Source organism: Trichechus manatus, unplaced genomic scaffold, assembly GCF_000243295.1.
Source record: "Trichechus manatus latirostris isolate Lorelei unplaced genomic scaffold, TriManLat1.0 scaffold00118, whole genome shotgun sequence".
Lineage (NCBI taxonomy): Eukaryota > Metazoa > Chordata > Mammalia > Sirenia > Trichechidae > Trichechus > Trichechus manatus.
Genome location: NW_004444054.1, coordinates 565,914 through 580,458, shown reverse-complemented (window position 1 = coordinate 580,458; position 14,545 = coordinate 565,914). Strand labels below are relative to the sequence as shown.

At 37.1% G+C, this 14,545-nt stretch overlaps 1 protein-coding gene across 12 annotated transcripts in view; it reads right to left on the bottom strand.

The window, feature by feature from the left end:
* PAN3 (poly(A) specific ribonuclease subunit PAN3) overlaps window positions 1-14,545 on the bottom strand; it is a 179,423-nt gene that overhangs the window by 38,142 nt on the left and 126,736 nt on the right. For 11 of the 12 annotated variants that reach the window (XR_002825269.1, XR_002825270.1, XR_002825271.1 and 8 more), the window contains 3 exons: window positions 9,869-10,116; window positions 6,979-7,083; window positions 6,042-6,099 (listed from right to left, as the gene is read on the bottom strand). Coding sequence is in view for 9 of the 12 variants with exons in the window: in XM_004384143.2 (XP_004384200.1) it covers window positions 6,042-6,099; window positions 6,979-7,083; window positions 9,869-10,116 (411 nt within the window). In the remaining 3 variants the exon portion in view is untranslated. The remainder of the gene's footprint in view (window positions 1-6,041; window positions 6,100-6,978; window positions 7,084-9,868; window positions 10,117-14,545) is intronic. The other variant, XM_023738497.1, reaches the window with a different exon arrangement.

Below are 14,545 nucleotides of genomic sequence, written 5' to 3'. Positions count from 1 at the left end.
CTCTTCTATGAAATTCCTATTCCTATCCTCTGGTCATTTGTCAAATTGGTTCTTTACGGTCTTACTGATTTATAAGAGTTCTTTTTATATTCTTCATACTTATCCTTTGTCAGTTGTGTAGACTGCAAGTATCTTCTTCCAAGTTTTTGTTGTTGTTGTTTGTTTTTAACTGTAAGGTATCTTTTGTTAATTTATAATTTTAATTTAGTAAAACTTATCAATATTTTATATTTTTGTGTATCCTATACAGAAAATCTTAATCTACTGAAATGTTGACTCCATCTATTTATATTTTACAGTAAGAGTTTCAGAGTTTCATTTTAGACATTTAAGTTTTTAATCTATTTGGAGGTGATATTTTAATTTGGTTTGAGATAATGATCCAATTTTATCGTTTCCATATAGAAAATTATTTTCTTTAACTCCTTCCTTACCTCATGATATGCAACCTCTATCACAGGAATGTGTCTGCACTCTCCCTCCCTAGTCTGTTCCACTAATCAATTTGTCTATCCCTGTGCCATTACCATACTGTTTTAGTTACTACAGACTCAAACCATCACCTGTCCCCATATAGATATACAGCTTCCTTACTCATCTTCTTCAACATGCCTTGAGTAGTGTTGGTCCTTTACTCTTTGATAAATACTAACAAATTCCATGAAAAGTTCTGTTACGCTTTTGACTGAAATTACATTGAATCTATAGATCAGTTCAAGAAAATTGGTATCTTAATGATTATGTTTTTCTATTCATGAAAATGGCATATTATGCCTTCCTGAACATAAATATGGAGTCCAGAGGTGGTTGGAATGGTTAACACACTCAGCTGCTAACTGAAAAGCTGGAGGTTCGAGTCCACCCAGAAGCACCTTGGAAGAAAGGCCTGGAGATCTACTTCTGAACATGCAGCCACTGAATACACTATGGAGCACAGTTGTACTGTGACACACACTGAGTCACCATTAGTTGGAATCAACTCCACAGCAACTGGTTTTTTATTCATGAGTACAGTATTTTACTCTATTTACTTAAGTTCTACTTAATACTTCTTATTACATATCTTTTATTGTATTTACTCCTGTTGTTGTTGTTAGGTTCCTTCAAGTCGATTCCAACTCATAGTGACCCTACGTACAACAAAATGAAACACTGCCCAGTCCTGCACCATCGTCACAATTGTTGCTATGTTTGAGCCCATTGTTGCAGAGGCACTGAAATTCTGAAACCACTGTAAATAGCATTGTGATAGTTCAGGTTATGTTTCAACTTGGCTAAGCCATGATTCTCAGTGGTTTGGCAGATATTATGTAACCATCCTCCATTTTGTGATCTGAAGTGAGTAGTCAATCAGTTGAAAGGTGAGTTTCCTTAGGGGTAGGTCTGCATCCAATATATATGGATGTTCTGGCAAAGCTTGCTCTCTCTCTGGATCCTGCACTTTTCTTGTGGTCTGCCCTCCAGTTCTTAGAGAAGCCTTCAGCCTGCTGCCAGACCTGCAGATTTTGAGCTCCTCAGCCCCTGCAACCACGTGAGTCAGGAGAAGCCTCCAGCCTGATGCCAGACCCACAGATTTGGAACTTGCCAGCCTCCACAATTGTGTGAGTCACTTCCTTGAAATAAATCTCTCTATATATAGTTATATATATGCTTCATTGGTTTTGCTCCTCTAGAGAAGCCAGCCTAAGACATTTGGTACCGAGAGTGGGGTTGCTGCTCTAATAAATACCTAAAAATGTGGAAGTGGTTTTGGAATTGGGTAATGGATAGAGGCTGGAGAGTTTCAAGGTGCCTAACAGTAAAAGCCTGGATTGCCCTGAAGAGACTGCTGGTAGAATTATGGACATCAAAGGCAATTCTGGTGAGGGCTCAGAAGGAGGTGAGGAGAGCCACAGAGAAAGTCTCTATCATTTTAGAGGCTACATATGGCACCAGCAACAGATTGTTGCTAGACATGTAGATGTTAAATGTGCTTCTGGTAAGACTTTAACAGGAAATGATGGACATGTGATTGGACAATGGAGGAAAGGTGATGCTTTCATGCATTGGCAAAGAACTTTACTGAATTATGTTCAAATGTTTGGTGAAAGGTAGAACTTGTAAGTGATGAACTTGGATATAGGTAGTCTCTGACTTAAGACATACTCGAGTTACAATGAACTGCACTTACAATGGTCTGTGGTTTTTTGTTTTGTTTTGGTACATCTTATTGTTAGTAATATATACTATATACAACGTTGCAGTTCGTAATTTGCTGATGTTATCAATCTCGAACGTTCACTTGCAGATGTTTACAGAGTGGATTTATAAAGATACTGATAATAAAAGGCAATAATAACGAAAACTTAAGAGGTACTCAATTTTGGTCACAACTGACATCACTGGAACAGAACCTCATCATAAGTGGCAGATGGCCTGTATTTGGCTGAGGAGATTTCTAATAAGCAAGATCTTACAGGGGTAGTGGGGTCTTTCCTTGCCACTTACAGTAAAACGTAAAAGAAAAGAGACGGATTTAAAAATGAACCTTGCTGAGGCGTATCGGGTCTTAAAAGCTTGCAAGCGGCCATCTAAGATGCATCAATTGGTCCCAACCACTTGCAGTAAAGGAGAACAAAGAACACCAAAGACACAAGGAAAGTATCAGCCCAAGAGACAGAATGGGCCACATAAACCAGAGACTTCATCAGCCTGAGATCAGAAGAACTAGAGTGCCTGGCTACCACCAATGAACGTCCTGACAGGGAACACAACACAGGGTCCCCGAAGGAGCAGTAGGATGGGGTGCAGAACTCAAATTCTAGTAAGAAGACCAGACTTAATGGTCTGACTGAGACTGGAGGCACCCCGGAAGGCATGGCCCCTGGACTCTCTATCAGCCCAGAACTAAAACAATTTCCGAGGCCAACTCTTCAGACAGGGATTGGACTGGACTGTGGGACATAAAGTGATACTCGTGAAGAGTGTGCCTCTTAGTCAAGTAGATACAAGACACCAAAGGGGCAGCTTCTGTCCAGAGGTGAGATGGGAAGGCAGAGAGAGTTAGGAGCTGATTGAATGGTCATGGGGAATCAGGGGTGGACAGGAGGAGTGTGCTGTCACAGAATGGGGTGAGCAATAAGGGTCTCATAACAATGCATGTATAAAAATTTTGTATGGGTGGCTAACTTGAAATGTAAACTTCATTTAATTACAACAATAAAAAAAAAGTGTAAAAAAATTTAAAAAAAAAAATGAACCTTGCAAAATGAAAACAAAACTTAGAAAATTTGGAAAATTCTTTTGTACAAACTAAGGACACATATCCTAGAATGTTCACCAAGGACTTCACTACACAATCTTTTGTTAAAGAGATTAGGCCTGTGAATGATGGATCTAAGCAACTACCAGAGCAGAAAACTCACAGACTGAAGGGGACAGAGAAAGAACGAAGTAAAGAACGCCGTCAGCCTCTTGGAATTCTACAGGTAGAAAACCGGCCAAAGGAGCTACATATGTTGTCCTCCAAGAAAAGAAAAGGACCATCCTTGGAGCAGCTCAGAGATCAGCAAAACTGTTGGAAGGAGCACACAAGGCAGGACTGCCTCAGTTTCAAAGGGTAGGGCCACGACCTCCTAGGTTACAAAGAGATAGATCTTCATTCACCAACTCAGTTCCAGAATGTGGGACTGCTGTTTACGACTTATCAGGGGGATGGGGCTGCTGCCTAAAGCTGAGGAGGCGGGGCTGCTATGCCCAAGGGGCAGAAAACGCGGCCTGCTAGGGGTAAGGCAGTGCGGGTCGCCACTTAGATGGACTAGGAAAATGAGGCCGCCTAAGGCTGAGGGAGCAGAGCTGCCATCCCAGCGGGCCTGGAAGGCAGGGTTGAAGCCCAGGGCTCAGAGGCCTCTACCCAGAATCCAGAGGGCAGGGCCATTGTCCAGATGGTCTCAGAGAACACAGGATTATTTTTAAGACTTGAGAGCTAATGTAATTTTTTCTGCTGGGTTTTGGACTTGTTTGGTGCCTGTTATCCTTTCTTTCCCTCCGATTTCTCCCGTTTATAATGGAAATGTCTATTTTGTGCCCGTTCTACCATTGTACTCTGGAAGCAGATAACTTTTATTCTAGATTTCACAGGTTCCCAGATGAAGAGGACTCTTGCCCCAGCGTGGACTACACCTAAAGTCTCGTCCATATTTGATTTAGATGATTCAGATGATGAGATTTTAGACTTGGAGGTAAGACTTTTCGGATGATGTGATGGGGTGAATGTGTTTTGCATGTGGTGAAGACATGAATTTTGGGGGACCAAATGGTAAAATGTTATGGATTGAACTGTCTTCCCCCAAAATATGTGTTGTAAATCCTAACCTCCATGCATTTGGTTATAACCCCATTTGGGAACGGGCTGTCTTTGTTATGTTACTTGAGGTAGTTATCAATTTAGGGTATGTCTTAATCTGATCTCTTTTGAGATATAAAAGAGGTTAAACAAGCAAGGAAGCAAGCAGAGATGGGGGAAGACGGATGACAAGCCACATGGAGATCTCCAAGGAACCAAAAAACAGAATCTGAAGAGACAACGTCCCTCCCTCCCCCAGGGCAGACAGAGACAGAAAGCCTTCCCCTACAGCCAGAGTCCTGAATTTGGATTTCTAGCCTCCTAAACTGTGAGAAAATAAATTTGTTTGTTACAGCCATTCATTTGTGGTGTTTCTGTTATAGCAGCACTACAGAACTAAGACAAGCATCTTCTCTTTTAATTATATTTTGAAGTTATTTGCAACTAGTCCCAGCAGCCCTGGTGGTGCAGTGGTTAGGCACTCAGCTGCTAAACGAAAGGACAGTGGTTCGAACCCACGAGCCACTCCATGGGAGAAAGATATGGCAGTCTGCTGTCTCAAAGATCACAGTCTTGGAAACCTGTCCTATAGGGTTGCTATGAGTCACAATTGACTCAACAGCAATGGGTTTTTGTTTTTGTTTTTGTTGGCTACTGGTCTATAGAAATGAAACTTATGTGTATTCATCTTATATCAAGCCATCTCCTAAACTCTTATTTCAAATATTGTCTAATCTACAATCATATCATCTGCAGATGACAGGTTTGTTTTCTATTTTCCAATCTTTCTGCATCCAATTTTTCTTTTTCCTTTTCCATTTTGCCCTGGCTGAGGTCTCAAACAGAATATTAAATAATCAGTAAGTTTTCCAACATGAACACTTCAAAGATTACGACATATAAGTCTCTCCAGTTTCCATCTAAATTGGAAAGATGGGTCTGAAGCTATAATAGCCAAACATATTCCTTTTAATTCTTCAAGAAGATGTACATTGGACTGCGCTAATCGTTGATCAGAAACAGGTGTTGAGATTATCTCTACGGCAAATTTATTCCCACTATATTATTTATAAAGTTTTGCTAAATTAGACCATATTTAATTTTGCTACATATAAAGTAAGCTAGGAGACAGAGAGATTTTAATGTTCTCTGAGAAACATGTAGTAGAGTCAGGAAAACCTGGGTTCAAATCCTAACTCAGCCAGCAATTTAATAGCCATTGGTCCTAGAGGTAAATTACCCTTGTCGATTTCAGTCTTCCTCATATGTAATATGGAGATGATAAGAACCTATGTCACAGGATTATTGTGAGGAATAAAGTAAGGCATGTAAAGCACTTAATTAGCACACTGTCTGGCACACATAGTAGTTTCATTATAATAACAATAACCCTCTCCCTAAGCCCTCTGTGTAATTCAAAATTAGAAGTTCATTAAGTACCTATGCTTTATTAAGTTCTCTAAGATAATATTCTAGTTCACAGTGAAATAAATCACCATGCAACTAACTACACTTTCTGCTAAACTGGAATATTATCAAATGTAAACTGACTGAAATAAAGTGGATGAACAATGGCACCATGGAACTCTTCTTAAATAGATTTCAAAGAAATATGTTCATAAATGGTAATCAACTATTTTAATGCATAAAAACATACAGAACTACATACAAATTTTAATATCCTTTAAAAGAAAGGATGAGTCACTTTACTTTTTACCTGGCATATCTGCTTGATCAATTTGTGCCATTGTTATTAAATGTCTGTTGATCAGCTCCTAAAAAAAGGGAAACAAGTATATTTACATCTAAACATAGATTCTGAAATCTGGATTTCCTATTATAACTAAACAACATAACTAATAACATTTCTGGTATGCACAGTCTTTAATGCTGAAATCATGAAATAGCATTTCTAAAGATGGTAAAATGTTTAAATTCTAGTCCTAGCTAAATGTGCCCATAATTAAGGCTGGGTTTAAGCAGCTATGTTATAACCCAAAGCCCATGACTGACTATCTTTGTGGTTAAAAACTCAAGGTTTGCTGATAAGCTGATCAGTAATTCACTCTATAAACATTTTACTGGTAGAACTTATTTCTGTGAAATGAAAATATTTCTAAGAATCTGAGTGTAAACTGAAATTCTGCACACTAAACGATTTTGTTTTTTATAGAAGAATACCTGTTCGCAACCAAAACCCCCCCCAAAAAAACAAAAATAAAACACTAAGTTATTTTATAAAACTTACTTTGTAAAACGATAATAGGCTCTCTTAAAATGAGGTTCATTTCTGGGCCAAATTACTTTTTCTTAACCTACGTTATTAGCAGAAAGTTGTCTGAAGGCTAGAAACCATATAAATCATTTATATACTTCAAGAAGTCCTTTCGATTCAAAGGCAATAAAACGTAGAAAGGTGACCCATTTAAACAAATATTCAATGTTTTATATTCTAACACATAATTACTTGGTATTTTCTTGAAAACCAGGTTTCCTTACACAAATATACCAATTGGAAGTCATACATTCTATCTGCTGTAGTAGAGCAAATCTGATTAAACAACATGACTTGAAAAGACCACTGTTCTTCCTCCAGTTCTTCCCTAAAGCACAGGAGACATTAAGTATTTCTACTATGAATTCTGAAAGCATACCTGTCGGAGTTCATCAGCCATGAAGAAGGAAGGTGCATTTGCTTTTGGTTGCATATAAGCAACGTGAGGTGCAGTTGGAGGATAAATATGATAGTTTGGAAATACCTAAAAAGGTAGGGAGGGGGGGGGCGGAAATGCAATGACCAATGCTTCTCAATTGATAAGCTTTACCATTGTTTTGAAAATTTTTTAATCTTTAAATGAGAATGAGTTAAACACCTCAAAGAATAGTTGTTACCAGTATACTTTCTGAATGAGTTCATTTTAAAAATAAATAACCTTATATTTTAATATTCAGTTTTTAAAATCTAATGAGAAAAAAATTTTCTTCAAAAATAATAAAAATGTAAGTTTCACCCCCGAGAGTATGGACCCCAGACACCCTTCTAGCTCAGTAATGAAGTCACTCCCGAGGTTCACCCTTCAGCCAAAGATTAGACAGCCCCATAAAATAAAATGAGACTAATAGGGCACAACAGTCCAGCGACAAGGACTAGAAGGCAGGAGGGAACAGGAAAGCTGGTAATAGGGAACCCAAGATCAAGAAGGGAGAGTGCTGACATGTCGTGGGGTTGTTCACCAATGTCATAAAACAGTATGTGTACTAAGCGTTTAATGACAAACTACTTGTTCTGTAAACCTTCATCTAAAGTACAATAAAAATAAATAAATAATAATAATAATAAAAATGTAAGTTTCACTGAGAAGGCAAAAGTAGCTCTTCAGAAGAAATGTGACACAAACGGTTTGTAGAATTTTTTAAAAGCAACTGGAAGAGGAGGAAAGCAGATATTAAAGGTGTTTGGGTACATTCAGATAATGAAAGTAACACTGCTGTGGCTGCCAAATAACTGCCCTCTTGATGGCTTTTTGTGGCCAATCTAAACAAAGTGCTATTTATATACTTGTTATAAACACTTCAAAATGCAAAAGGAAGGAGGACCAACTTACTCTCAACTCAGCAGTGTAAGCGAACAGAAGGGTGCAACAATCTGTTTAGTCTATCTACCTTCTAAGCAAACAACAACAGTCACTAAATCTGCTTCTAGCTTGTCTTTCATTGTTCTGCTTGTACACTTACTCCAGCCCTTCTCCTCCTCTTTTTCCTCTGCCTCATTCTGCCCTTCACTGGTCCATGAACACAAAATCAAAGTACATTTAAAAATATGTCTTCTGTTGTTTTTATTCTTTCACTTTAAAAGCTGAAACAAACTTTTTTCCCCCCTCTCTTTTAAAAATGAATTCAACTGATCTACGTTGCCCTCAGATTATTATCCTGCTCTGGATTTCATCCAAGAAGTGGTTTTGCAATACTCGTAAGGTTTCCTTTAATCTATACCCACAGGGAGAATAATACCTCCTTTTCCTGCTTTGGATGGTACAGCTTGGTTTAACTACCTCAGGGTTACCAAGAGAATATTTGTCAGAGTGGCTTGAAGGGTAAAAACATAAAAATATGCCATCTCTAATCCCTATAAAAATAGCTGAGACAGTTTTGTGACCAACCTCTTCATAAATTAAACTAAATTTGCTCTTTCTACACATATCATGAAATCAAAATGTAAATAATTATAAAATATGATAAAGAAACAAAAAAAGTACACCACTGATGGAATTCTTACTTGAAAGAACAAAGGGAAGTCTCTACACCCCAATTGCTAGACTTCTGTTCAGCCATCTGTCCCATGATAGCTTTTGAAAGTTTTCTGACCAAAGAAACTATTAACTAGTTTATTTTAAAAAGCATTTTATACGATTTATAGATACTTGTATAAATGTTCCACATTTATCCCTCAAAGGTGGTTAGGTATAATTATCCTCATTTTACAAACGGGAAAATGGTCTCAGAGCTCCTCAGATTCAGGAGCCAAAAAACGATGGCAGAACTGAGACTTAAAAAAACAGCTCCCACCTCTGAAACCTATTCTCTTTCCACTCAAATTGTGTTTCAGTGAAATATTAATCAAAATAAATATTTAACTTAGAAGATCAAAATCTGCTTATTAAAATCTAAATATAGTTTTCATATAAGTCTGTCTTCTATGATTATGTCAAATGTCTAAGGTTTAGACCAGGGTCCATTATTTAACTGTATTTGGCTTTCTTATTCAGGAGGTCTTCATCTACTAATTTTTCTATAGTTGATAAAATAATTTTTGAAGATGGGCAAAATAATGAACCTAAAAAGGTACAATTAACATAACATGACAATGCTTTTCTCTCTTCCTTTCCCTTTCCCGCACCACTTATTCACTCTGAGAAGAATTCTTTGTTCTGGGCATGTTCTTCCTCTCTTGGTCTTTGTAGTCATGTTTTTGTTTCATAGTTCTTGTCTCTCTTCATCATCAACCCTTTGGTAGCTCCTTCCTCATCCACAGCCATGTCTCCCTTTGGCCTGAGCCTTCTCCTCCTTAGCAATGACCCCTTATCACTATGCTCACTGCACTATCCAGAGATGTAGCTATTAAATCACTGAGGCAAGAGTTTATCAGTTTGCTTTCAAAAATGACTGATAAGATACCATCTACATTCTCCAACTTCTTACTAAAGATAAAACTATCTATACCTATAAACAAATGTCACTAAACATCCACACCAGCTCACAGGAATACTAGGTGACCACATAAGTAAAATATGCCATAAAGTACTAAACTAGAGCATGAAGATAATCTCATTTCTGATTAGACCAGATTTGTCCAAAAGGAAAGAGTTATTAGTAAGGTAGAAGTAAATGACTCTGAAGAGATAGGAAGAGACTAGAAATCCCATCTAAGTTAGAAAATTAAATTTGTCATTTTTTCCACATCAAAGTAAGAAAGGGTAAACCTCTTCATGAATAAGAAGGAACTGTTATAAGAGTGCTATAATGTCTACTTTAATCTAGACATACCATTCCAGTCACAGGTGCTGGAGTTGTGTCCGTATAGAAGTAAGTCGTTCCACCTACAGTTTCCTTTTGGATCACCTGACCGGAAGATGGAGTCTGAGAAACAGGGTTATTAACAGGTGTAGAGGCACTAGAAGGCACCATGTAACTGGCTGGATTTGGAGTGTGACTTCTTCTTCTGGGAGCAGGAGACGTATGTGGAGTAATCTTGGGGGAATGCAAAGGAGAAGATCCAGCAGACAACGACAGACCTGAAGAAGATGTAAAAACAGTTCTTAGTGGCATCATTATCAGTTTTAGAGGAAAAAATTTGGAAAATAAAATGCAAACATTAATTTGGAAGAAACATCATCTTTAGCAGATGTGAAGTGCAAAGATGAAGGATATAATTTCGTTTTGTGTTAGAGAAAGCCATCATCAGTGCAAGTGTAAAGAAGTTTCTTTTTCAGTGTAGGCATTTCTAAATAAATTGTCAAAAGTAATGCAAGAACAGTCTCCTCCATATCAAGGTTTACATCAGAAATTTTGATAGTTAAGAGTCACTAGTAACCTAATAAAGTAATTTAAAGGGGAAGTGGAAAAGAGACTTTCTTTTATTAAAGCGCAATGCCTATTTAAAGTATCCTTTAAAAGTATGACTATTAACAACAAACACTCATTTTCAAAAGATTATAGTATTAAAAATTAAAACTATCTAATGAAGATTTACTAGATTTCTATCAACCAAACACAATCAACAGGATTATTTGGAAAAAAAGCAAAAAAGTAATGCTTTTTTGAAGTGCATGGTAGCTTAAACACCACACTTTTTTAATCAAGCCGTATACTGTTTTGATGCCTTCTGTCTTTAATTCAAATAGGTATACACTGAAACAACTGAAAATTTCCCCAGATGCACACTTTTTAAAATTACACCAAAAGAATTATGCTCTAGTAAAGTTTTATGAAACCATAAGTAATAAGAAACCATCAGAGGCAGAGCCCACTCTCTTAGGTATTGTGAAGAAAGGGAAAGGACCATGCTCTTTACCCTACAGGAGATTCCAAGCTAGCTGAGAAAACAAGGACCAGGTCTCGTGTAAACGACACAAACGGACTTCAAAAATACACAAATATAAATTAATATACTGCAAACTAGATGCATAAATGCAGATGAAATTAAAGCTGAGTAGAGTTCATCAAAGGCTTAATGGAGGTGATCAGTTATGAGCAGAGACTGAAACGGGTATCTAGCACCCCAGCTATACTTCTGGAAAAATTAGCTTCTCCAGGTACTGTTTTCTGACTCTTTGGGAAACGCCTAAACCTTTGTGCCTTTGAAATAATACTGCTACCTCACAACCCAAGGAGAGTTACCAAAATGCCTCTGGCCAGGGATATGATTTCAATTTCTAATAACTCATAAAACGCTAATGTTCTATGTTTTCTGATAATATACAGAACAACAACAAAAAGCTGAGAACCAAAATAACACTTAACTTTTCCTTGGATAACCCTTTATACTTTCTAAACAGTCCAGACAAAATTATTTCATGTGATTTTCGAGCAATTAAGTGAGCAGGAGCAGGTAAGTGAAGTAGGTCAGGTTATAAGCACGATGGTACACATCAGAATTTAAAGTATGGTGCTTTTGTTACTTGACCAAGGACATATGTGGCAAAGTCAATAGTAAAACCAGGACTCAAACAAACCCAAGTCTCAAATTCCCAATCTAGTACTCCTCTTGCTATAACACAATGCCTACTACAGTGATATTAAAATGAACCAGGAATTCTCAAATATGTCTTTAAATTTATCTAACAGAAAACTTAAAAAAAAAAAAAACAAAATTTATAAAGAAGTTATTTTTTAATATATGAGCCTAATTTTTCTTTTTACTTTTTTTAGCCTGTTCCACACTTCTGCTTTTATCTAACTCTGTATTATACATTTAATCTGCACATTAATCTATATAGCAAAAACTGGGAGGATTATTAAGCTATTTTCAAAGAATCAATACTCCCCACTGACCTAATATGAAATGCATTTAGGTAGTTTTTCCTAGAGCCAGTCTCTAAGCTTTTCCAACAAGAAACTGCCCAAGTCACCAAAGATGAATATATTCGTTTACTACCTTTAAATTAAAGAATAGCAACAAATACAGATACCAAAAGTACTTTTCATGTGCTAGGCCCTAATCCAGTGCTTTACCTACATCAGTCTATTTAATCCTCACAACAACCCTGTGAGGTAGGTATGTTCATTTTATAGAGGAGGAAACTAACTTTAAAAGACCAAAAAGAATTCCTTTAAGGACAAATATAGGTTATTAAACAACAGAATCAAGATTCAGACTCAGGTCTAATTGACTCCAAAATCTGTGCTCTTAGCCAAAATGCTATACAGTTGTCCAATTCCTACATCTTACAATAGACAGGGGAACCATTACGCTTTTTAGTAGCATTAGTATGAGGGAGAGGTGTAGCATGGGGTGAAAGGAGAGATTCCGACACCAAAGTAGGTATATAAGTGAGACAAAAGGTAGAATGTCTATAAGGCTGAACACATGGTAAAAGATTACCAAAAACAATCCAATGCCAGTTAAGAAACTGTATAGCAGGATTTACACTTTGAAAGTAACTTTCTCATAAGGGTTTCCAATTTTGTGAGGTTATTATAATACAAAGCTGTAGCACTAAAATTTCTGTCCATGTATCTGAGCTGATGTGAGCTAGAAGACAACCCAGTTATTTAAATACATTCAGAATAAAACATGTGTAACAGTAAGCATCACTACCAGTAAAGGCAGCAGGACATTAAATTGTATAGAAAGTTAGAAATAAAATTAAACATTAAATTACTAAAACACCAAATGTAGTCACAAAAGACACAGCTTTGCGCCACCGGCATATTTTACAAGTATGTTAAAGAACTGATTAAACCTATCCACATACCTGCTTGGAGAGAGGTATTCTGTACTTAATATCATAAAGAAAATAACCACAACATATTCAATATCAGCTGCCTGCACACCACACTGAACTATACACAGCACAAAAGAGTAGAACCATACTACAGAATCATGTAGTTAAAAAAAAAGGTGCTGAATTAAAACAGATTCTGTGAAAAGCAAGGGAAGTTCTCTTAAGAGTTGAGAACATAGTTAAAAATGACATCTTCCATTGCGCATCACATAATGGTTAACCATGGGAATCTTTTGCTTAAAAAGAGTCTGAAGGGGTTTCAAGAATCAATTTGATATAATAAAACTGAAGGCTTTCTACTAACAATGGTGTTTTGTTGTTGTTAGGAGTTATCGAGTAGATTCCGACTCATAGTGACCCCATGTGATAGAGTAGAACTGCCCTATTGGGTTTGCTAGGCTATAATCTTTAAGGAAGTGGGTCATCAGGTCTTTCTCCTGCAGAGCCACTGACTGAGTCTGAATCTCCGACCTTTTGGTTGGCAGCAGAGCACTTAACCATTGTGCCACCTGGGCTCCATATAAATTATAATCCCAAACAAAAAAAAACCATTGCCGTCGCATCGATTCCGACTCATAGCGACCCTATAGGACAGAGTAGAACTGCCCCATAGGGTTTCCAAGAAGCAGCTGGTGGATTCGAACTGCTGATCTTTTGGTCAGCAGCTGAACCCCACCAGGGCTCCATACATTATGATAGTAGAAGATAATTCTTCCTGACTGATTTGGAATTTTATTTCCCTCACGTGTAAATATTCTTTTGTAACTTCTATCTTTCCATATGGGTGGGGAGGGGTAGGGGGTGGGAGGGGGCCCTATGTGTGGTTTTTGTATCACCCTGATATTAACTGATAATCACCAAACACTGAAGTAAATAGTAACAAACAGAAGAGTCAATCTAGAAGAATAAAAGTTTGTATTGAAAAAATGCTCAACTAGAAATGTCACTTTTGTATTTTATTTTTTGTATTACTTCTTGTGATTTACTGTAAGAATGGCATTTTGGTGACATCATGACACAATAACTACACTATAACATCTCATTAAGTGAATATGCAAACTGAAACATTTAAGTCACGTATGATAAATTAATTGCTTTGGGACATTTGAAAAACTCTTCTTAAAAGTACCCAACTCAAAAAGTGAGGAATAATGCAGGAATGCCCAATAGAGGAATTCACTGAAGCAATTAACAAAGTAAGGAAACGAGATATAAAAAATCTCAAGGCTCATTTATGCAGACAAAAGTGTCACTGTTTTTGGATGATATGATTCCATACCTGGAAAATTAGTAAAAAAGACACTTGTAAACAAAGAATTCATTAAAGTCAATGGTTACGATATTAATATATATACCAAATAAACAGTCTTCCTAAATATAACCAACCAGTTAGGGCAATAGTGGTTCTGGAAAATGACAAAGTGAACTAATATGGATACCCTCCCTGATGTTGTGAATAGCTAGAATAGCCAGATAAAATACTACACCCCAGAACCTACTATACAGCTACAGTAGTCAAAACAGCCTGGTACTGGTAAAACGACAAATACATTGACCAATGGAACAGAATTGAGAACCCAGATGTAAATCCATCTATCTACAGTCACCTGATCTTTGACAAGGGCCCAAAGTCCATCAAACGGGGAAAAGACAGTCTTTTTAACAAATGGTGCTGGCAAAACTGGATATCCATCTGCAAAAAAATGAAACAGGACCC